The following is a 25,273-nucleotide window of genomic DNA, read 5'->3' on the forward strand; positions in this document are numbered from 1 at the left end:
GGGGGTCTCATTAAAGGGGTTTTCTAAAGCTTGCATATGATCACAATAAGAAACCCAGCTGTCTCACACGCGTTGCAGCAGGTTTCCTGCGCTGATGACGTCATGGTCATCTGTCAGATGGTAGAGTAGCTCAGTCCTGTTCAAGTGAATGGGGCTGAGCTGCCATACCAAGCACAGCTACTACGCAATGTGCGGTGCTGTGTTTGGTATTCATTGAACAGGCCACAGTACTCACACCTGAGCACTGCTGATCCTAAGGCCCGGTTCACATCTGCACTCAGTATTCTGATCGGGAAGTCCGCTTGGGGACCCCCCTGAATGGAAACATATACGCATTAAAAAGCGGTTAGCTAAGAAACCACATGGACCCCATAGACTATTATGGGGTCTGTTTGGTTTTCGCAGGAATCATGCAGAGAGAAAAGCAAAGCAAGCAGCACTTTTCTCTCTTCATGTTTCGTGTGGACACCACATAGACCCCATAATAGTCTATGGGGTCCATGTGGTTTCTTTAATGCGTATATGTTTCCATTCGGGGGGGGGTGTGGTCCCCAAGCGGACTCCACGAATAGAATACCGAATGTAGATGTAAACTGGGCCTATGTGTCCTATCCTCACCAGACATTGAAGAGGTTATTAATGTGCAAGTCTCAGAAAACTCCTTTAAGACAACCTCCGGGCAGCCGCTCTACAAAAGTGACTTGTGCTGTACAAGTGGCGCAGTTCTCCTGAATGGCCGCTTTGTAATACTACATTTCAGCAACTGCTACAGGAAAAATGGCTGCAGCTTCCCTCTGCAAAAATCAGGGTTTGTCTGTAGTGAGAATGACTATGGATTGCCTCATTGTGCTCTGGATCTTAGCGCCTCTATACTATCGTGTGCACATGGGTGAAATGTAAATGGTATTAAAAAAGAATTATCTAGAAATTTCCAATATAAAAAAAAACATGGACACCAAGCACTATGGAGACTAAGAGACTCTGCTCTGCCATCAAGTGGTCACAAATGGCACTTTTTGTTTTTCTTGTAGTGACAAATGAAGCATTGTGCTTACTTTACCGATAATTCACGTTCAAAATGATGCATGCTCTACATAGAAGACAGCAGAGGGGAGAGAAAAAGGACACCATCAATATTAACATATTAGAGACAGAAACACGTACATACAGTATTATTCATCTGGAAGGGTTAGTTCACACCGGGAAGATTTGCTGCAGAAATTTCCCATCTGAACAGGGTTGTGACCGTGACAGAACTTTCTGTAAGAAATCTGCCACGTGTGAATAGACTCTTGCATGGAAGATCAAAAACGTAGGTGTGCACCCTAATGGGGTCGTCGTCTTTAACTACTGCCCCCAGTCATTTATGCTGGCCATGGGGAGGTGGGCTAGGTTGGAGTCAACTAGTAATGACATACATGCAGCCATTCTTCTCCCTCCGTGAAAACACAACCAATTCCTACCGACTATCCTCTTCCTATAGACAGAGACCTGGAGCAAAAGACCAATAGAGAAAGGGAGCGAGCAACTGCGCGGAAAGCGTTTCCAACAGAAGCCATTTTATACGGACGCTTTCAAGCCAACAGGGATAGCACATTTTAGGGAAGCAGCGGAAGGCATTATAAAGAAGCTCTCCAGAGTCCTCGCCTTTTCTATGGACTATAAAAAAAAACAACCTCCAACACTGTAAAAAAATAAATAAATAAAAACTGCTATAACTCCTGAAAATAGTCTGCAAAACCTTTAGGCTAGGTTCACATCTGCACTTGGGTCTCAGTCATTCGATTTCACCAGGGAACCCGAACGACGGAGAGCTGGACCTCTAAAACTGCGGTTACCCGTGGACAGTGGCGGACCCATTATAGTCTATAGCTGTCCGTCATTTTTATAGTGAGACTGATGAACAGGAAAGTCCTTCATGCAGGCGAAGTCTCTGGCACAAATGTGAACTTAGCCCTAGTACTGCAGAAGCCGTCCAGCAATGCTCCTAGTGTACGGACTGTGTCACAGGGATCCTTTCTGATATAGTTCCCATAATGCAGCCTATATTTCCCATCATGCATCTAGCTGTGCAGAGACAGATCTCTCGATCTTTAGAATAGACCATTCATATTAGGGGAGGTTCCAATCTTAGTACCCCTACTCCGTATCGGATTAGTCCACCAGAATACCAGAGGATCCTCCGGTGGGATGGACACGATAATGGCCCAGCAGAAGACACCCAGATGTGAAGGGGACTATGGTGTTTTCTCGTGTATCAGAATCTTTCTATCTAATGGGCAAAGGAACCTAGGTCAGCCACTGCCCCTACTGGTCAGCTGTAGGCACTGCATCCTCTTCACCTCACACTGGGTTCCTGCACTTTTCGGAGCTGCTATGGTTGATGTTACAGCTTTGTCCCATTTCAGTGATTGAGATCGGTTTCTATTACAGACATAACAGCTTTATATAACAATAAGGATACCTCAAGGATCCCTTGGTCATGCTCCTGCCCCTGTACTATACATCACATTATTCGGCAGTTTTTCCCGCAGTATTCCTTTAATAGTACAATTTTCCAAGACTAAAGGTCGACAAGTAATGTTGACAATGTTTTAAGACAGGACGACATTTCTTACAAGCAGGGGGGAATATTCCTCATGCTGACAATACAGCAGAAGCACGGCAATGTCGTAGCATGATGGAGTGATGGATACAAGCAGTGTAGGATGTGTGCCAGCGCCTGTAAGTTGCCTTTTATCCAGATCCATGACAGTTACAGCTCTTAGGCCTGATGTACAAGGTAAGTATTGGGGGGTTTCAGCTGCGTGCAGTAGCCACAGCATGGGAACCCAGCCTTGTACAATGGCTGCATTGTTATACGGGTTTTCTGTCCTCAAATTGAGTCTTCATACCAATGACCTGTCCACAGGTTAGGTCATCAATATGTGATTTGTTCGGGATCAGCACCCCGACCCTGTTCTTGCATCCTCCGTGTGGTGAAAGCGGCTAGTTGAGGGGTGACATGTGCAGCACTAACCCTATACAAATAAGAGGATCGGTGCTGCAGGTCACCAGATCCCAGATTTGCTCTACATTGCTTTAGTTATATACACAAACAAGAAAACATTCTCGTGGTTTACAAGCACCTGTCCAGATCATCCATCATGTCCTACGTCTATCGATCAGGTATAATAGACAGCGCCATCATGACGTGTCAGGGGAATGCATCAACTGTGCAAAAACTAACCATAAACCTATAAAATCCACACAACATAAAGAATGTAAGCTTAGTGAACAGAGTGTTAGCAGATTAGACAAACATGGCTGCTTCCTTGCACAAACAGCACCACTCTTGTCCACAGGCTGTATAGTACTGTTTTTATCCCGATTTAAGTAAACTTATTCGAACTGCAATACCAGGCACAGTCTGTGGTCAAAAATGGCGCTGTTGAGGAAGAAAGCAGCCATGTTTTTCCAATCCTACATAACCCCTTTAAAGTGAATACAAGTAAGCAATTTACAGAGGATCCTTAATCCCGACTGACCTTATGCACCAACATGCTAGAATGCAATGGACAGAGCACTGACACCTAAAACCAAATGGTCACCTGTGACTATCATCCTGGAGTTGTCAAGTGTATGCCAAGTGCCTACTACATACATACCTCTATATGCGTTATATAACCATGGTATACTGCACGATAGATAATACTCAAACAGTAAATGTAAAAAAGCTTGTAATACTGCAGAGAAAACAAAATGGAGACTCCCAATTGTAGTGACTCACTAGATGGTATTATCTTATAGCACTAGGATATGCCAACACTCTATGATCAGTGAAGTTCGACCTCTGGAGTCCCAAGCAATTTGGAGAATGAAGGGGCTGCTGTACTATGCCACTGCTGCAGCTCCTTCACTGCCAGGACTGGTGAGGGTTCCAGGGTTCATGGTAAAGTGATGGCACATCCTAGTCATCCTCGTGTTGCCCTGGATTTCTGCAGAGCAGAGAACTGCAGCAAGGTGCGATGCAAGAAAATGGGGGCAGCACAGCCGGGTGGGCTGAGGGTACCACTCTGCAGGAAATACCTAAACAGGGCCACAGAGGTACCCCAGCACTGTGGCTGCTTCATTCTCAGGATTGGGGGGGTCTCAGAGGTCAAAGTCTCCCCCAACTGATCATACACTGGTGACATGTCCTGGCGATACACCATATAAGACTAGAATACCCCTTTAAGGGGTTCTTTACAATCCCTAATGAATAATTATTCAGCCATGTTAATAGACAAGTCGCAAACAAATAACATGAGGTTGATGCCCAGCAAAGTGGAGCAAGTGACACAGGTAGCCATGTACTAGATAAAACCCCCAAATGGACAGAGACAGGGACAGATCCCCAAATGGACGGAGACAGGGACAGATCCCCAAATGGACGGAGACAGGGACAGATCCCCAAATGGAGGGAGAGGGTTAAATGTAAATCTGATGGATATTTGGAGTAACCTTCGCCTTCCATTAATTCTTCTCTGTATCAGTCCTTCTGTCTTGTGAAGTCATCCCAGACAGACTGGATGATGCTGATATAAAGGCTATATCTTTAGGGAGGGTAGATCATTACTTCCAGGACTCCTACTCCAAAGGTCACACCAAATATTGATGGGATTTACTTTTCACTTTTCTGCAATGATTCCATTTTGTTAATTGCTAGAAATAAACTATTAACCCTTCTATGTCTGAACGTGTTCTTACTTTGCAGCATTTTGTTCCGCACCTGCCTAAAACTTGTGCACAGTACTGTATTCCAGCACAGGATAGAGAGCACTTACCAAAATGAGTGAATATTCCAATCTAAAGCTGCTGTAACTGCACATCATTTCTCTGGGGTAATAGCAGAGTCCCTTTTATCTAATATGCCACAATCTGCTGGCGGTAAAAGGGTCAAAATATCACAGCGCCGGATATTTCAGGTAAGGCAATGATGTGTAATGTGTGAACACAGAGCGTGCATGAGCGGCCATGGATGGACAAGAGCAGTTAGTGTGGACAGAAGCAGCCGAGGAGACTCATCATCTCAACTTACCTTGTACCTGTTCTTGGAAAGAAATGAGGTTAGTGGTGATGTTCCCATTTCCTTAGCAAATTCTCATAAGGGAAGTGGCCTATAAAACCACAAGGAACCAGCGGCCTACGGTATTACATACGACACTCCCCTCTAATAAGCTGCCAGGATGATCCGCCTATAACTTATTCTACCCAAAGGTGTAACCCATGGGGGCAAGGTAACCTAAATGCAGCTATGGGGGCAAGTGTTACAGCTGGCTGGGTGATATGCATATTTGTTATAATACAACAGAGCTCAGCACCCCAAGAAATAGGGGCAAACTCTACATTCACCACCATACATGGTGCCCCCCTGAGCAGGGGGTAAAAGAGGAGCAAATTCAGTCCAAAATTTCATATAGCGGTTATACACCAACAAGCAGAACCAGATCCAGGTGTATATGAAGATATGCTATATGAAGAGCCATTTATACAGACCTGCTGTGGAAGGTGGTGTTGGAGATGAGGGTGATGTCAGAGGAGAACTTGTTCCAGAGCCTGCAATCCATAACGAGATATTTTTATGGATGTATCACATTAAAGACTATGACAACTTAGACTTAGACTACAACTTTGCTAAATCAGGCAACTTCCTAAATATAGTGTTTATTTAAAAAAAAAAAAAATCCTGACCATTTTGTTGTTGAGTCTGTGTAACTCCTTCACCTAGAAGGCTATGCTGCTGCTCCAGACACTGAGCTGATTGCACACTGGGACGGATACATCTACTGTGAAAAGTCTGCAACTAGCTTTATTCTGAGGTTTGTGGTTTCACAAGAGCTGGACAGTTACATGCAGACCACTGGTATACGGGAAGCAAAGCGTAGAAGATACCTGAATTGTTGGAGTTGTTGCATTTCATGGACTGCTCCTCTCCAGATTCGCAGTTTGTGCGCTTTGACTTCTAGGGAATATAAGGACACGGTATAGAGGGTGAATTCTCCGTCATTAATATGGAAAATGTACAATAACGGAGTATTTTTGGCTTTATATATAAGACGTTAATCACAATATAAATGATACATTTCTACAACTTCTCAGTATATACTATCTAAGGCCTCATGTACATGACTGAGTGTGCAGCCCGGGGCTTTTCTGAAGGGGGTATGTGATGCGCCATTGGGTCACCCCTCTATATGCACACGCAGCTGTATACATGAGGTTTCGCTCCTGTACATATCCATTCACAGCTAGTCCTGCTCTCAGCCATGTAGTGTATACAGCTGTATCCAGTCTACACAACGCTCTGCGGATCTGATACATAGGACCAAACTACTAGAGAGACTTGTGCAGCTGCTGCTGAGTTTTCTCAATAGATTTATATACATAAGGTAAAATATGTTGGATATATTACAGTGTTTAAGCACAAGTGTACCCACTATATAGACGTCCCAGGAGCCATATTACATTATCACGTCACATCCTATTTACCTTTCGTGCCAATATTTTCCTCTTTTTCTTCTCTTCCTCTGACCCGTGATGTGACTGTGCTCGTGTCAGTCGTCTGTGCTGGTAGATCTAGGTTATAACATGTACAGGGTTGGGTTAGCACATAAGTGAAGACATAGACGTCACCTTCACTAATCCGTCTGCTATTACAGTCAGTTCCTGGGGTTACAGAACTTCTAGTTAGGGTGCCCACATATGCGAGCTGCACCCTCCAAACAAAGCCTAACTGATCAGGGAGTGAGGTTATGTGACTCCAACCGGGCCCCCCTGCTCTCTAGGCCCCATAACAACAGAATGATCTTCCCCCATGGGAGGCACGCCACTGATCATACCGTCCTGTAACGTGATCTGGACACTAGTCATCATACATAGGACATTACCGATTTCTGCTCCTCCGTGAGCCTCTTCTCCATACATTCTTTGGCTGTCTTCAGGGCTTCTTTTAACTTGGTAGGAATCTGGAAGATATGAAATAAAACAAAAGTAAAGTCACTCTAGTCCTGTAGGACCAGTGTCCTGTACTTCAGTGCTATAGGAGGGGATCATGCCCTCATGCTGGGCATTTACACAAGAGCGGCACATCCACAGCAAAAGGAATTGTATTCACCTATAGGCCAATTAAATATTATATAATAAAATTGACCCCACACCTATAAAGGGGGCACTTTTGGTTGTTTGGTAGACATCTAGAATAGTCACCTCCCAACACTATCCCTAAATAATACCTACAATGAGAACACCATAGAGTTACCAGAATGGTATCACTGGTGTGCTTTCATTCTCCTACCTGTAGGTGGCGGATTTATCAGCTGGGTTACAACTACGTCTGCAATCCCCTGATAAAGATGGCATGTGAGGTGTCAGAAAAACTTGTCTCCATCTATTAGAATAAGCTACGCTGCACAAAATTTTATTTTGGCCAAACCCATCGATTTTGGTTGAAGCCACCCCTTGGCATACGGTGAATACCCCTATAGTCTATGGTACCATATGAGCTGTATACTTCCCAAGATTTTGTAGATCAACAATGCAGAAGAGGAAAAAAAGGAGTGTTTTTTTGGTTGTGTTTGGTCCTGCATTCAATTGAAGAGAGCTGAGCGGCAACCCCAGACGTAACTCAGACAAGAGTCTCCATTTAAGAGTGGACTGTCTGCAAGTAGTAATTTTAAGATTACACTTCACCCTACTGGGGGCGCTGCTCCTTGGGAAAACCTCCTTGGGAATTTTTAAGTATCTTTTGCACCCTATGACACAGTGGGATGTAAGATGGCACCATCGGCCATGTTATCTACCCCTGCACATCTGAGCTCTCAAATATTCAAGCACGTGTATATACAGTTTGTGTGGTTTTCTGTCTCATCATCCCACAAATATGTAGACAATAGAAATATTTCCAGCCTGACCGACCATCTAATGCTACGTAAACACAGCAGCGACTGCGGCCAGGAAATTCGTTTCCAGAGATTACCTTAAACTGAGGTTTTTCCGAATTCATCAGTGACACGTCGCTAAATAACCTAAAGGAAAAGAAAGACATTCATAACTGCTCATGTTAAAGGGGATGTCCAGGCTCCATGAATATCAGGTCTGTGGGGGTTGGACTCTTGGCACCCAGATGATCAGCTGTGTTATGTAAGAGCTATGGCCTCTTCAACGTATACTTCAGTTGGTCTACATGCGTAGCAATGGTGCATTGTAGAACAGATTCAGATTTGATCACATCTGTAATACTACTGAATAGCCAGCAGGTGGCGCCATCTGCTGAATATATAGTAACATCCATTTTTTTATTTATTTATTTTATTTCCCATAGAAGATGCAAAGGTACCCCCGATTCTGTATATGAAGCCCCTTCAGTATGAATAATTCATCTGTAGTCTAAAACCCATAAAAGATATAGGACAGACAAGCATATAATCTAAAGACGTAAGGATAAGGAGACTCACGGCATCTGAAGGAGCTGGGACACGGAAGGCATGCCAGATTTACAGGCTTCGCAGGACAGGATGGACTCCAGAACAGACACTGAAACACAAGTCAGACATTTTATGCCTTATACTAAAGAGATCGCTCGCTTATAAACTTGGCCTGGTGCATAAAGGTTGCATTAGGGTGAATTCACACGAGGCAGCAGGCCCAGGAGAGGTGAGTATCACTATTGAGTTACAGAGACCCCGCAGTATAATAGCAGTTTCGGTTCTGCTGTTTTCGGTCTGAACAAACTGCTAGACGAATCTTATGAGGTTCAGCCCCACATCATCTTATACTGTAAAAGGGGCGTGGCTTAACTAATCGCCATTAATCACAATTGACGTCTAATGCCCAATTAATCAAGATTTTAAGTTATAATCATCCAGCCGTAGAGTTAAATGTACCCGACATCCTCTGCCAGTTTCTTCATGGTGGACCCATCCCATCAACTCCTCTCCTGCTATTGGAGTGCCCAATGAAATCAGGAAGGAGGGGCGATCCCGGAGTAGGGGTTTCCGATAACGTGACCCAAGGTCGAAATTTGGCTAGAACCCCTGCCAGAGTAAGTCAGGTACGTTTAATTCCCTGTAAGGTCTGTGTGTATTACCCTGCACTCCTGCCGCCGCCATACCATCTCCCTGTGCACTTGCTGAACTCTCCAGTAAAAAATTAGCTTTGCAAATCTCCACCTGCTTCAGTAATGTAGATTTATAGGTAGTGAAATAGTTGGAGGCAAATCAGCTGGAAACTTCCCTACAAAGCGTATGAGACACAGGATAATGTCAGTATGAACTGTGACTGCTCCTGCGGCGGATGATTAGGCAGTTATAGAATTACAGTAAAACGTTCCCCGCTGGATCTGCTGCAAAATGAGATTTGCTCGGCTGTCAGCTGCAGAAGATTTGCAGGCACCACAAAGTGTCAGTAAGTAAAAGTCAGAATAGAATCCAACTAATTCCACATGTCATCGTCTGATGTAGTGAGCGCCGTGTGCCCTGACGTTACGGTGAGATCTGTGACCTGGATCATCCCTTTAATAAGGCCTGTTCTATAGACCGTCTTACTGCTGATATCTGTCACATGAAGTTTCACAAGTCTAACAGTAATGTATCACTCCGTGTAATTCCTTCTACAGAGAATATGTGAATGGGAGGCGCCCACGCGTCTTCATATTGATATTGGTGGGCTGACAAGACTTCCTGTAAGTGACTCCTCCACCTACACAGACGGAGCAGTGCGGTAACTGGGCGCTACCCTGTGAGAGCGGCTGTTCTGTGGGCTGACATAATCCAAGGACAGGCAGCGAACTTGTACAGGAGTGAAAGGTTTACAGTACGGATGTGTGTAGGGGGAAAGGGACTCTGACTAGACTTTCTTAAAGACGTATTCAAATATCCTTATGGGGGTCGGGAGAGATAGCGGTCGGCTAATTGAATGTTTACAGTAGTTGATAGCTATCTTCAGAGTATGGTCAGCTTAAAGGGGTTGCCACTGGAGACTCCTATTCTGCGGTACATCGCCAGGGTCTGACCACTGTATGCCCCAGCGATTAGGAGCCATGGGGGCCTGAAGCTTCCCTGTATCCTCATGAATGAAGTGCCAGTATGTTTATGAGACGGGCTCTCTATTCAATGCTATGGGGCAGCTGGGACTGCAATCTCTGGCAGCTCCACGGAAGTGAACTTAGCGCCGGTCACACAATCGCACTGGCGCTTCACCCAAAGGGAGAATACAGAGAGACTATCAGTCCCCCATTATCCCGATCGCTGGGGTCAGACCTCCAGTGAGGTGACACTTATCCTCCATCTTTAATAACACAACCCCTTTAAGGCCTGGCTTCCTCACATCTTACAGGGAGCACATTCACATGCAGTCATTGCATTAGTCAGATTCTCAGCCAGGACAATACTCACCCACAGACATGGATGGAGCAGGAGGAAACTGGTCTACAGGTATAGAATCAGGAGGTCGGCCATACGTCATCTCATAGAGTAAGTGGCCGAAACAGTGCACATCGATACTCTCCAAGGTCTGCAAAATGAGGAGAACAACATCAAAGATCAGCTGCACCTGAAACAGGGCCCATCTTATACGGAGAGGGGATTTCTACAAGCTGAGGTATGACAATGTTCTAGTGTAAGATCTGTAACAACCCCACCACCACCATCACTACCATCATCATCATCATCATCACCACCACCACCCCACCTCATAAGCCTTTTATAACACCGGTGTCTTATTATGTGACCAGGGGACTTTTGGGTTGGATTCTCCCCTGCATACCTTACAGCGATGCCCCCACCCACAAATCTAAGGGGGATTCCAGGATTCTTCATAAGCTGAGAACTTACATTGATTTTTCTGAACTGTGCGAAGTACGATCTGTAATAGGACGGCAATCCAAGCAGGGAATTCTCTAGGTCCATGAGCCGACACGTCTCTCCTTCCAGCATAACATTGGAAGCGTGAAGATGGCCATAAGGGAAACCCCGATCATGTAAAAACTTCAGTACCTGGAGGGTATATGGAAACACGACAGGGAAAACATGATAAAATCCAGGTGAACGTACCCCAACTCACTACCTTCTAGTAATGCTCCCCATAGCAGGGGAAGCTAGCAGCGAACACAGGAGAGGCAGCATAAAAATTCGGGGGTTGGGAGCTGGTTACGATCACGTGATCTGGGGTTAGGACCAGCCCGAAACACCTAGGTTTACTACCTAAAATCCCCAGTGTAAGTAGCCATTTAAAGGCTGCCCTAGAAATCCCTTTAACATTGAGCCATTATACTAAAGCTCTAGCCATGTGTGACTACAACAGATGCCTGCGACCCCATTGTGACAGCAGCAGCACTACATAATAAAGCGGGATGGAGGGTAAGCTTTTGGCACAGGTCCCCCTCCTCTATATACAGTACAGTATTATTTCGCATCTATGTTACCCTTAAGGAATCACAAAGCAAATTCTAATAAGTGTGGTATTGGTTTACTTAATAAGGGTCTTCCAATCAGGGGGGTCCGACTCCCAAGGTCTACTATAATCTACAGTGCCCCAGCAACCTCATTTATTGTCATACAAAAAAAAGCGCCATACGTAGAGTTGTGGCTGTGGCTGGTACTGCAGCTTAGTCCCACTTCTCCAGTCTCTTTATTCTGTTTACTGATGGGGCAGTCAGATCTCACAGATCAAACACTGATATCTATCCTAAAGCTGGACGCATTTAAAGGGAGTCTATCTGGCCCAAAATGCCCGTCAAACCAATAATGGGGACACATGGTGGTCTTTAGCAAGAGCAGAAATACAGCTTTGTGGTAAGAAACTAATGAAGCAATGCAAAGATAATTATCTTTTTATGTAAATGTAAATTAGCCTGTAAGTGCACTGGAGGCGGGGTCTGATTTGATATTAAAGGTCCCTGTATGACACAGTTCTTGTTTTTGGATATGTTTTGCACCTCACAAACTCCCTCTAAGGTCCTATTAGTAGAATTCTATTCATATTATGCATAATTTACGCCAATCTTTCTGCATTTTTTTTTGCCTAGAAGCCAGATGCAGCTTTCAGTCTTCCCATAGAACCACAAGCTTGCTGCACAACAACAATACCTCTAGAATCTGTCTTCCAAATGTCTTGATTTGCTGCAGCTCCAGCCCTTGGATTTTTCTGGGATTACAGTATTTCTTTAGAAAAGGATCTTTAGGTTTGGCCTAGAAAAGAAGAACGATCACCTGAAGAGCTAAAAATAAACCAGGCAATGCAGATCCAAGAAAACCTGCTGGATTGGTAGCGGCGTCGCGGTGAGAGATCTGAATGTATCTGCAAATACCAGCCGGGCGCATTAGAATCACTCACGTCATGGAAAACAGAGCACAAAGTGACAGCGTGACAGTAAACAAGGCTTCATCTGCCGACACGTCACAATCACGGCTGTCTACCCGCACAACAATATCCTTGTCCTAATGTCTCTGAAGTGAAAAATGAAGCAATTTTTCAATGCGTCTTAATTCAAAGCTTTTCTATGGATTTGTTTTTACAGCTCGTATGAAAATCAAAGTTTTGGTAGTGAGAACTGAGCCCACTGGGTGTAATTCACGACACTGAACTCCGGCACGTTCTACAGTTGCACCGCTATCCATAACCCCTTCTCACTGACTGACACTTCCTTTCTCTTGGTCCGGCCATGAATCCATGCATGCGCTATAGTGAACCTGCGCCGCACCAGGCACAACCTCACATGGCATGAGGAAGAAGATCCAGGGCTCAGGATTTCTTCTTCAGCGCTTGCACATACAAGAGCACGAACAGCGCACGCGCAGGATTTTCTCAGAGATTTCAGGGAAATGTGTGATGCACAAAATGGGAGTGTGGTATGCCAATGTCTACTTCTAGGATTTGTAGGTGGCGGGAAAATTTTGGTAACAATTTCTAAAACAACCAGATGACAGTTTTTAAAATGGAAGGTAGGAAGAGACTTTTGTCTGCATGACCACTATGGGGTATTGGTAGTACATGGGGTCTGCACTAACAGACTCCCTTTAACGAGGACCTTTCATGTCCTTAGGCACACATGGTTCTATACAACGCTAGAAAACCAACGCTGAATTCAGTTTTCCCATTATGTGCCTCACGGGAAGAGAGATCAGTGCATTTACCAATAGCTCTTCACTGTCAGAAGGGCGTTCCTGACAGTCTAGCTGAGAACGCCCCTCCTGACAGTTCTGTCCGTAGCCCTGTACTGTCAGAGTGGGCGTTCCTTACCGCCTAGCCATGACGCTGAGCAGTGAAGAACACCGCTGTCCCCCATCTCCATCCTGACAGTACTCATCCATACACTAGTACTGAGGGGCGTTACTCACCACTTCAGCGTCATCGCTGGATGGTAGGTAAGGAACGCCCCCCTCTGACTAGTATAGCGCTACGGACAGTACTGTCGGGGGAAGGGGGGGTGCGTTCCTCACAGCTCGGCTAGACTGTCAGAAATGCCCTTCTGACAGTGAAGAGATATCGGTAAATGCTTAGATATCTCTTGCCCCAAGGAACCCTTGTCTACCCAATATAGAGCACTCAGCACAGCTATATATTACATGGTCACTCACTCATCTTAATAGAGACCATGTAATACCACATACGTACAACCACGCAGAGCTTGTCCTAGTTATAGCAGATGACTACGGAGGATTGGACCCATGACGACTAGCTGTCCTTACAGGAGAGGTTGTCAGGATGAGACTAATCTCTATCTATATATTTATATCTCTCTCTCCATCTATGTCCTTTGTTTCTGCAGGCTGACAGAATAAGCCCCATCAGTCCGGTCGGTCTCGTATAGGTTACCTTGTAGATAAGATCCTTTAATGTTCCCTTTTCATTGAACGGTCTGATAACAAGGGCGGAGGACTCGCTGGCTGTGGCAAACGTGACCCGGTGGATGTACGGATGCTGCCAAGGGAACACATTTACTGGTAAGAAAAACTTTATAGAAATGCGTCTGTCTTGATTTCTCAATGTGATGTTCGTGAGTGAATGAGGTTTTCAGCCTGCACAGATGAGTTAAGTTGCAAAAATACATGGGCGCCAGCAAAGTGTGACCGCTCGGAGCCAGTAAACACAAAACGAGTAAATCTTTCCGGAGGATTATGTCATGGCTATGTACAAAGTCGTGTAGTCACGAAGGCCAAGTCTCGCTATTTATGGTCCCATAAAGTCCACCCTAATATACTTATGATGCAGAACTTTCCAGCTCCGTGTCTGAGACTTAAAGGGGCACTAAATATTTACAGTCAAAATTCTTCAAATGTCATAAAAGTCACACTGGTGAAGAATTCAGCAAGCAGGAAGGAAATATTATGCTAAACATCTTATATCTGTCCTTAGAGAGACACAATACAGCAGCACCCAGGGTGCCTACAGGTCCATGATGCAAAATTGTATAGGATATGTGCATGCAGTATTGCCAAGTATATGGATGCTAATGCAAATATTTTTTTGCAACGTCCTTGCAAAATGGTGCAGGATCGGGATAGCAGCTGATGCAGCGGGAAGCGATCCTATACTCACAGTCCAACATGGCAGCAGTTTTATCGCACACTGAAAGTCTTTATCCTGCAGGTATTTATCAGGACCCAAATCAGCCTAAAATGTAAAAGGAAGATGACATGTATGGTGGTTAGATCCAGTTAGAATTAGAAGCATTATCCTTGGACACAAAGAAGATTGCTTGGGTTTTAGATGCATTAAAATAATAAAAACAGTTAATATAAGAGTACAATATACTTGGAACAAAAGCAGAGTTTCCAATGATCTTCACCCCCTACTTCTTAAGGATTCTATGTGCGATTCCTTCTTTTTAAATATTCTCTGTTTGCCGTGATCAGATATGTTACTGTGTGGTTTGGGTTTTTTTTTTAGATACAACACCATAATGTCAGTTTTGCATTTGTTGCGATGCACCAAATGTGCACATAGCCTAATGTAACCCTAGCCTCACGGCGTAGCGGCACCCTACACTAGCTCAATATTGTCCAAGCAGTATCAAGCAGAGATATAATGCAGTTACCCAGCTTAGGACCAGGGGCTCTTTTGGCTGATTTTTACACTTCATTAGGAAATATCTTTTCCGTAATCTCCAACCTACAGAAGAAGAAGAAGAAACATATGAGCATGCATTCACCAGAGCGAGCAACTCCACATCCCCGCTGATGCTACAGATAACATTCACTCACCTATGTCTTTCAAGGGCTCCACCACCTCAAATTTGGGCTCTGATCGGAAAAACATTGACACTTGCTGCAAGGCAATTTCTGCAGGGAAAGAGGTAGAAGTGTGAGGGACACAATGTCAGTCTAGGGAACCAATGGCAGTCACATTACAAGGACACATTCAGGATGGCACATATATGATATAGGATTGGAGATGGCCCAACTACTAAGTAACAACTAATCTGACATTGGTGAGCAGCTATCAGATCCCTTGTGTTGTGGTTTTCTCCACTCATCGTGTCCTCTATTTAGGTGTGAAGGCCATGAAGATTCTGGACTTGCCTAAAGGGTATAAGCGCTTAAAGGTCCTTTACTTGCCACCATTTGGAGGGAGCAGGGCACACCTTGCTAATAGGGGTTCCCACCAATATCAGTCTTTCTACAAGGCCGTCTCCCCCCAGATATTCCCCTCCAATATCTACACACAATGGTGTACTGGCGTTTTCAATGCCAGTCTTGATATTTCCTGTGCACCATGTGATGATACCATAACTTGTACCTGGCCAGGGTAAGGGACTCATTGCAATAAAATAGGAGCAAACAAAGTGAACAACAACAGAGCCAAGTATTAGGTAAATGGATGGGTGACCTTCTCTTTAAGGAAGTGTCGTCACATCCCCCGTGTTAACCATCTGTCTTGCAGAACACCGCTTGTTATCGGGCTCCTCTATGGAATAGTTTGGCAAATGACAAGTAAATGTTGATAATGAAAACAAGATATTTCGGCTTCTGAAAGGGATTGTTTGCAGAGCAGAGGCAGCTGCATCATCTGCTATTGTTCCTCTAGTATTCCCATAGCGCTGTGTGGAGAGGAGGCAACAGACGCGGCTTTATATAGTGAGCAGCTGAAATCCAGGTGTGCAAGCACAATCCTATTTATGGCAAACTGAATATATCAATATGTTTGTCTATGTAGAAGTCTATATGAATGGCCTATTCCCACTGATGTGTATAGTGTATGTCACTGGCAGAAGATGCAGAGTATACGGCTAGTCCTCCGCTGTTCAGGCATGGCTGTCAACTCAGGAGTAGCATCATGTAGGCAACACATACTGACAGATAGCCCTCTAGCTCTTAAAGGAGAAAAGGCTGTACTAATAAGAAATCACATAATGCAAACCTTCTTAAAGAGCTTCTGCAGCAGCTGTGATGTGCACTATAAGGTTCAACGGTACAAAACTGGAAGGGGATGGGTGAGTCAAGAACAATAGCTGTTTTCTCACAACTATTGGAGGTGTATGGAAACCTTAAAGCGTGTGTCCAGTTATAAACCCCTTTTCATAAATGAATAGTACAGGTGAATAAAAAAGTTTGTAAGGGCTCAAATAATCACTGGTGTTACACTTTGCTTATTCTTTGCTTTTTAACACGGTTAGGTTGTAGATAAGAGGCTACTAGTGCACAGAGTAAGACTATAAATCAATTAACCAGACAGCAATAAGATTCCACTCCCTGTTTTCCCCCTCCATAGAGGTCTAAGTATGAGGCTGAATACATAGACAGATATCATGTACACAAAGCATCTTTAGGATAGGCCAGCAATATGACTGGTGGATATCCAACACCCAGGACCCCCACAGATCAGCTGTGTTTAAGAGACCATAGCATGCAAGCGAGCGCTAGTGGCTCTTCACTGTCACAATTTATGACGCTAGGCTTGGTCTTCAGCTCAGGCCACATGACAAATGAAACTGATGAGCCCATAAAATGAAAGCAAGTGAAGTGAAAGCACTTGAGTGCCCTACAGCTTTGAGTGGCTGATTTGTAGGGATCCCAGGTGTCAGACCCCCTACTGATCAGCTCTCGATGACCTATCCTAAGCAGGGGTCATCAATATGAATGGTGGAAAAATCTCTTTAAATCCTCTATATAGTGTATACAGTAAACCACCCACCAGCAACACAACGTACCAGTGTAGTTTGCGGAATAGTTGGTGGGGTCTAGGAATTTCTTGACGGGTTCGTAGCTGCTCAGGATGTGATTGGAGGTGATGTAGTTCAGATAATTTTGAAGTCCTTTCTGTCTCTCAGCAATGAATTCTCGGTCCATGTTTCCTATTAGCTTCTTGGGAGGCAGAGGTAGACTTAAACCTGAGATCTGGAAAGAAAACGCAAAGTCAACATAAAACAAATAGTTCATAAAGTTAGAAAAGCAAATCTAAGAAAACACACACGAGGCTGTAACACGACCAGTCTGGGTCACGAGGCCATGTTTATGGACACAGGTTTTTATATGGGGTTTTGTATGTTGTTGACTAGTTCTTGGCACTGCATTATTGTCTGTGTTTGTTCACAATAATTTGTAAATCAGTTTATTGAGATGCAATACGGGAGAGGTGATACTGAATAATAGTATATGGGAATTTACATAAATCAACGGTGAAGAAGCCATAAATCCTTGCACGTGTTCTGCTTATGAACACTAGTAAATCTGTCTTCCCTGACCCCGTTCAATGATTTAAAGCCTTTTGTGTCCGTATGCTCAGCTCATTAGTCTACTTCAGGCCATATATTTATATATATATGTGTGTGTGTGTGTATGACTACTTGTCCGCCAGCATCTTGACCTTTGATGGAATATTTTATCGGAGCCGGAACAGACCGCGTACCGGCCCACACAAGAGACTCTCTCACACATGTGGTGTGTTCCGGCTCCAATAAAATATCCCATCGAAGGTCAAGATGTTTGTGGGCGAGTGTTTTTTAATCTTTCTATATCCAATAAAAAAAAAAAAAGAAAAAAAATAAAATATAAATATATCCATCAGAACGGAGAAATTTGTCCTCAACATCAGGGTTGTGGAGTCGGTAGGCCAAACCAACAACTCAGACTCCTCTATTTTTCCACATCTCGAAACCCTTCATGTATAGTTGACGGCCATGGTCACAGAGAAACAGTAAAGCTCCCCTAATTCACAAAAAAAAAGACTAAATAAATCAATATTAAAAACGGTTTAATATAATTTTACATCATTTTATTTTGACGCTACAGACGGTAACTTTTTACTCCATCTCCACCCTAAATACAGTGTTGGCCAAAAGTATTGGCACCCCTGCAATTCTGTCAGATAATACTCAGTTTCTTCCAGAAAATGACTGCAAGCACAAACTCTTTGGTATTATTATCTTCATTTATTTTGCTTACAATGAAAAAACCGTGAACAACCGCTTCCGGTAACCATCAATGAGTTTCTTACAAGGCTCTGCTGGAATTTTAGACCATTCTTCTTTGGCAAACTGCTCCAGGTCCCCCCTGAGATGTGAAGGGGGCCTTCTCCAAACTGCCATCATGAGATCTCTCCCCCACAGGTGTTCTATGGGATTCAGGGCTGGACTCATTGCTGCCACTTTACAAGTCTCCAGGGCTTTCTCTCAAACCATTTTCTAGTGCTTTTCGAAGTGTGTTTTGGCTCATTGTCCTGCTGGAAGACCCCTGACCTCTGAGGGAGACCCAGCTTTCTCACACTGGGCCCTACATTATTCTGCACAATGTGTTGGTCGTCTTCAGACTTCATAATGCCATGCACACGGTCAAGCAGTCCAGTGCCAGAGGCAGCAAAGCAACCCCAAAACATCAGGAACCTCCACCATGTTTGACTGTAGGGACCGTGTTCTTTTCTTTGAAGGCCTCTTTTTTTTCCTGTAAACTCTATGTTGATGCCTTTTCCTACTTTTGTCTCATCTGACCAGAGAACATTCTTCCAAAATATTTTTGGCTTTCTCAGATAAGTTTTGGCAAACTCCAGCCTGGCTTTTTTATGTCTCTGGGTAAGAAGTGAGGTCTTCCTGGGTCTCCTACCATACAGTCCCTTCTCATTCAGACGCCGACGGATAGTACGGGGTGACACTGTTGTACCCTCGGACTGCAGGGCAGCTTGAACTTGTTTGGATGTTAGTTGAGGTTCTTTATCCACCATCCGCACAATCTTGTGTTGAAATCTCTCATCAATTTTTCTTTTCCGTCCACATCTAGGGAGGTTAGCCACAGTGCCATGGGCTTTACACTTCTTGATGACACTGCGTACGGTAGACACAGGAACATTCAGGTCTTTGGAGATGGACTTGTAGCCTTGAGATTGCTCATGCTTCCTCACAATTTTGCTTCTCAAGTCCTCAGACAGTTCTTTGGTCTTCTTTCTTTTCTCCATGCTCAGTGTGGTACACACAAGGACACAGGACAGAGGTTGAGTCAACTTTAATCCATTTCAACTGGCTGCAAGTGTGATTTAGTTATTGCCACCACCTGTTAGGTGCCTCAGGTAAGTAACTGGTGCTGTTAATTACACAAACTAAAGAAGCATCACATGATTTTTCAAACAGTGCCAATACTTTTGTCCACCCCCTTTTTATGTTTGCTGTGGAATTATATCCAATTTGGCTTTTTGACAATTCTTTTTGTGGTTTTCCATTGAAGACAAATTAAATGAAGATAATACCAAAGAATTTGTGATTGCAATCATTTTCTGGAAGAAAATGAGTATTATCTGACAGAATTGCAGGGATGCCAATAATTTTGGCCAACACTGTAGGCCCAACTCCTACTCCACATAAAGAATAAGGGCAGACAGGAATAGCACTTGCATGGTCCTTAAAGGCACCTTCCGTTTCAATGAAATGGTTCCCATAGAGGCGGACAACTCGTAGGGGTTGCAATTATAAGTTCCTCATTATGGAGCATCCGGAGGGAGCAGTGTAAAGGTAGACATACACACAAGATTAACATCAGTCATAGACTAACCAACAATCTGATGTCTACCGGGAGTGTCTCAAAGCAATTGGATTCTAACATTCCCAATTCTAACATTCCCTATTCAGAACAGATGGTCGCATGTTGCAAAACCTGTTAAAAGTGCAGACACTGACTTGTAGGGCAGTTACCCTCCAATAAGTGGCACTAGAGAGACCATTTTCTAGGGTAGAGCTAGTCTGCAGACTATGAGGATGGTAACGCACAGTTACTAACCGATTCTTTAAAGTGTAAGTCAACCTGTTATTAACTTTTGATTTCCTGGTTAATACTTAACGATTTTTGGCTCCTTTCTTTGAAATCCCACAGTACTTTATTCTACTCTTTATTTCTTTATGGAGAGCTAAAAATCTATCTAATGCCATCAACTAGGAGTATGGACTTAGGTACTTGTGTAATGCAGGGAAGCTGAGGCTGGTGGAGGGCGGCACTTCAGACACATAGCTCTTCGGCAGATGAGATTCTTGGCTTTCACATGACACCAAGATCACAGTTCTAGCTGTAAAATTTGTAAAATAATTTCCATTTGAAACCACAGTTCAAATTGGGAGAAGCTTCACAGAAATGCAACGATCTCGCAATCTTAGTGTCATACGTCTAGGTCTTAAAATAATGGACTTATATCTGTATGAAGTGACTTTCCCCGGCCTCTGCTTCCCTGCATTACACAAGTGCCCATCGCCATATTCCTCCTGAAAGTAGTGTATAGATTTCAGCTCTCAATAGAGAAACAAGGGAAAGAATATAGTACAGGATTTCACATAAAGGAACAAAAATTTGTTAACATAGTATATTACAAAATGTATTAATGACAAATTCTAGCTCATAATCAAAGTTGTTTGGTTAGTTCTGCTTTCATTTCCAGGAGGAGTAACAGAGGGACAGCAACAAAGAATTATTAAAAAAAATTAAATAAAAATGGATTTTCACAAAAAAATGCAAATATTTTCTAAACAAAAGTCATGAGCGCGATGTGAAACATCTGAATGGAGAATATGTAAGCAAGGCTCGGTTTTAATTAGAAAGATGAATCCGACAACAGAGCCGATCTCATGAAAAAAAGGTGTCGACAGAGCTTAAATATTTATACATCTCATTTCAGAGAGTCACAATTCAATCAGAAAACTAGATCGCTGGAATAAAGGGTCTTTTGATCAGCGGCGGAATAAAGCGCAGAGAGGAAATTTATTTCGTACACATAACAAATGGCTGTTTGATTTTATTATGAAGCAGCTGAACCCTGTGACTGATACATTACAGACATTTCCAGCCCTAATTTTCGCAAAAAAAAAAAAAATCTATGCACCCATCGGATGAAAGCGCTGCTTCACTTTAATGAGCGTCAGCGAGAACTGGAGCTGAAGAGACGCGTGTCTCCAGGCTGGAGGATAATATTGCAGGGACAAACCTTAAAATAAACCGTCCCATCTGACATGATAACATTATGTTCTCTACCAGCCTGTAACCTGAACTTGTAGAGAGATCACACATACAGCTTTTATGCATTTGTGCTCTATTTCCGAACCATCTGTCCCAAAAATCCAATTTGTGCACATTAAGTAGAGAAAAGCCCGGACGCTCTAATGAAGAGGATATGAAGCATGGGCTGCCAGTCTACGTGCAGGATCTGAGCAATGGAAATGATCAGTTCTGACAAGTGACTGAAAATCCAATTACACCTGGAACGAGGCATATTAGCGAGAGAAAATGGCGATAAATGAGATGGCGAGCTGCGAGAGCAGAACGAGGGGCTCGAAGAGCGATTCCATCTCAGCGGTGTCACCTTCATAGAGCTCGGCGCGGTCTCTAATGCAAAGTCAGCACAGACCAAATTAGGGTATAAAATAGAGATACCAAAGAAAAATCCTTAGAAAGAGACCGTAAGTAAGATCTCCGCGCAGGAATTTTTTTAAAATTCAGGGTTGTCAGTCATAGGTATCTCTGTATTGCAAGGGAATCTGCCATTTTAGACACAGCCAATCATATCTAATGTCTCAGTCTTCCCCCATACTTTTAGCATTCTATTCATGAACCAGGAAGATTAGGATGAACTGGTTTATTTTTTATTGATTGGTAACAGTTATCAGTAAGATATCACTGGGGTGAGTACGAGTGAGGGCAACCAAAGAAACTATTAAAGGGGCAAGATCATCATAAGTGAACGGTCTTAACATCTTGAATCTGGATTACCCGCTAAAATGCTTAAGAAGGACCGTTCGCCACCTCCAACAACTCCAGTTCGAAGATCTGTTCATAGGCTCTGCTCCACTGATTCTAGCACAGTTGGGATTTTTTCTCTAGCCCTCATCGTCCCCAAACAATAAGTGCTTTTATCTTTGGTGCCTGAGATGCTACTTCAGCTCTGTACTGTCAGGAGGGCGGTGTCAGGCATAAGCAGACAAGGGGGTGGGATTCTGAGCTCTGACACTGGCTGACTCTGATTGGAGCTCTGAGTCACACCCCCTACCTGACATTACCCACCCGACAGTACAGACCCTAAACAGAATATATTCCAATGAAAACTGCACGGATCGCTCAGGAAAAATGGAGGATAGGGGGGAAAAATTATGTGATGGAATCAGTGGAGACTGAGAGCAGAAGAGAAAGAAACAGAAAGGGAAGAAGAGAAAAAAGAGAGCAAAAGAAAAAAGAAAGAAAGCAAAACAAAGAGAGAGGTCAAAATAAAAAGAGAGGGGTGAGTAACAGAAAGAGGCCAAATGGGAAAAGGAGATTGAAAGAGAAATAGACTGAAGAAAAAATATGATTAGATAGATAGAAAGAGAGACAGACAGACAGACAGACAGACAGACAGACAGACAGACAGACAGATAGATAGATAGATAGATAGATGATAGATAGAGAGATAGATAGATAGATAGATAGATAGATAGATAGATAGATAGATAGATGATAGATAGATAGATAGAGATCACAAGATATTTAAAAGAGACATATAGAGATATTGAAAGAAAGCAATACAGTAAAAGTGAGAGACAACAAGAAAGAGACATATTCCACATTTATTCTACCAGATATATATGATGGTCTTCTAAAATATTTTTTGACATTTTTGTGCCACTAATTTTCTGCATTATCAGAATGACATTATTAGATGCTGAGTTTAAGGAATTTTACTATACATCATAAAATCTGCCCTCCTGTGCAATGACCAAGTGTACTATAGATGCGCTGCTCAAAAAAAACCTTGAAAACCAATAGAGTAAATCCTGTGTGTGAACATACCCTAAGACAACATGAAGCACACATTACCTGCAGGCTGTTGTTGAGCATGTCAAAGTCACTGTATCTTCTTATTATCTACAAGATATAACACAAGACATACATGAAATTGCAATATACATCTTATACATGTCCAGTGTTTGATGTGCAGTAACAATAGGCTTTGAGGAATTCATTTTACAGAAACTGAGCCCATGAAAAGGCAGATTGTAAAGATATTACTGATGGGAGGATTGTGGTTAGGATTTTGTGAGATGATGGACTGACCAAGGAACACAGAAGGTGAGTGTCCCTTCAACAAAAAATAGGACTGAGAGAAGCTGTAGTGTAGTAACAAGTATTGTGTACCCTAACAGCCCACATAACACTTACTAATCCTCTTCCCCTCCCATATCTGGATCTGAGCTGATGCTGCTGTGAGTACAGGACTTTCTTAACTAATAAGAGCCCTATAGTCACAGTTAGTCTAGAATTGTATGTAAAGTGTTGTAATAATCGGATTATTTCTCTACTCCTATTGAAACAAATGTATTGTGCAGCCTACACGTTACTATAAGTCATAGCGGTCTTCAGCTGTACCCTACATTTGTACAAGGGTCAATTCTGTATAGTACATTGGTGTGGATACATATTATGGGCTCATACATAAGAAGAGAGTAGAAGAAACAAATTGCTATGAAGTTCAGCGGACACCAATTGTGTCCCAAGTTGCAGCATGTTTTTCACCTGCACATTCATGCCATATTAAGAGGGGTTGTCTGGGGACTCAAATCTACTTACCTGTTCCGGGGGTTCTGGCCACGTCACGACCCCTGTGTCATATGATCCAAAGTGAGCCTTCAGCCTCCAGGAATGCTCAGCCCCCTCCTCTGTGAGATCGGTGGAGTGACATCAGAGGGTGAAGGCCACTTCGGATCACATGACCTGGAGAAAGGAGCTATCTTTTCTCCATCTCCAGTATACACAGTTGGGCAGTGAAGTCACAAGTATTATCTCTATTAGGTCACATTACAGGAGGGGCAGAGGATTAGTAAGTGCTGATGCTGCTGAGATTACAGGACTTTAGTAATCATCTACTCATACTGAAATAAATGAAATTTGCATCCTACAAGTTACTATAGGCGATAGCTGTATTCAGCTGCACTCTGAGGCCACACACGGAGACATAATGTTTCTGTACGGTATATTCTTTATAGGCTCGGATATAACCAGATGGTAGAAGAAACAAACCAAAAGCTGCTCCTAAGGTGACTGGCCACTAAAGGTCCTAATACATTCTCTCCCTGATAACATTACGTAGTCGCTTCACGTTTGTCGGCGACACATGCCTAGAATCCCATTGCAGGCCATATGAAGAATGTAGCTTCTTTTTCGCCATCTCCTGGATACACAATGTTCTATTCGGCGGTAGTCGTAACAGTCTTGTGTGACTATGGGACGTGTTTGCAATGTACAAGATACTGTCGAGGAGAGTAAATAACTAAATGAATTACCTGCCAGCTGTTCTCCATGGATATGCCTCGCTGGACGCGTATGATGTATTCCTGGTGAACAAAAGAGCAGAATTGAGTAACATACCGTAATTACCCGCAAACAACGTTGTCCTGAGCAGAATAAAAGCCTAAATTACATTGTGTAACAAGTCTATAACCGGCATAGAAGAGAGAAGACTGAAGCCTGGCGGAGAAGCGACAACTGCTGAAAAACAAGTCATAACAAAACGTGTCCTTGAGGATACAAAATGTCGCAGTATATTTCATGGCATGACTAGGACAGCTCTATCCATCCTATAAATTAGGAAGGTTTCCTCTTAAAGGGAGTGTCACCAGAACCCAGCATATCAAGACAGCCCTGCTTATTGATGGGTTAGGGTCATCTGGTGGTCTCCCCTTGTGAATCGCTGACTCCGTTGCTAAAATATCACCATATTGTCAGTATGGAAATGAGATCTTTGGAGCAAGTAGGGTGTTGCCATTGCTCCAAAGAGCTGATCTGCATATTGAGAAAACAGAGAGAGTTTAGCAACAGAG

The 25,273-nt window shown here is 43.4% G+C and overlaps 1 protein-coding gene across 3 annotated transcripts in view; it reads right to left on the minus strand.

Moving 5' to 3' along the window:
• The window catches only part of PXK (PX domain containing serine/threonine kinase like), a 47,060-nt gene that overhangs the window by 5,022 nt on the left and 16,765 nt on the right, over nucleotides 1-25,273 (minus strand). Inside the window, exons 2-18 of one of the 3 annotated variants that reach the window (XM_075287912.1) lie at nucleotides 24,737-24,787; nucleotides 23,274-23,321; nucleotides 17,168-17,354; nucleotides 15,222-15,299; nucleotides 15,056-15,129; nucleotides 14,557-14,631; nucleotides 13,834-13,938; nucleotides 12,105-12,206; nucleotides 10,851-11,012; nucleotides 10,413-10,530; nucleotides 8,475-8,553; nucleotides 7,997-8,045; nucleotides 6,909-6,986; nucleotides 6,511-6,597; nucleotides 5,914-5,983; nucleotides 5,518-5,577; nucleotides 1,056-1,090 (exon numbers count right to left, since the gene is read on the minus strand). In XM_075287912.1, the coding sequence (XP_075144013.1) occupies nucleotides 1,074-1,090; nucleotides 5,518-5,577; nucleotides 5,914-5,983; nucleotides 6,511-6,597; nucleotides 6,909-6,986; nucleotides 7,997-8,045; nucleotides 8,475-8,553; nucleotides 10,413-10,530; nucleotides 10,851-11,012; nucleotides 12,105-12,206; nucleotides 13,834-13,938; nucleotides 14,557-14,631; nucleotides 15,056-15,129; nucleotides 15,222-15,299; nucleotides 17,168-17,354; nucleotides 23,274-23,321; nucleotides 24,737-24,787 (1,440 nt within the window). In that variant the 3' untranslated portion in view covers nucleotides 1,056-1,073. The remainder of the gene's footprint in view (nucleotides 1-1,055; nucleotides 1,091-5,517; nucleotides 5,578-5,913; nucleotides 5,984-6,510; nucleotides 6,598-6,908; nucleotides 6,987-7,996; nucleotides 8,046-8,474; nucleotides 8,554-10,412; nucleotides 10,531-10,850; nucleotides 11,013-12,104; nucleotides 12,207-13,833; nucleotides 13,939-14,556; nucleotides 14,632-15,055; nucleotides 15,130-15,221; nucleotides 15,300-17,167; nucleotides 17,355-23,273; nucleotides 23,322-24,736; nucleotides 24,788-25,273) is intronic. The other 2 variants (XM_075287913.1, XM_075287911.1) reach the window with 2 other exon arrangements.

Source organism: Leptodactylus fuscus, chromosome 9, assembly GCF_031893055.1.
Source record: "Leptodactylus fuscus isolate aLepFus1 chromosome 9, aLepFus1.hap2, whole genome shotgun sequence".
Lineage (NCBI taxonomy): Eukaryota > Metazoa > Chordata > Amphibia > Anura > Leptodactylidae > Leptodactylus > Leptodactylus fuscus.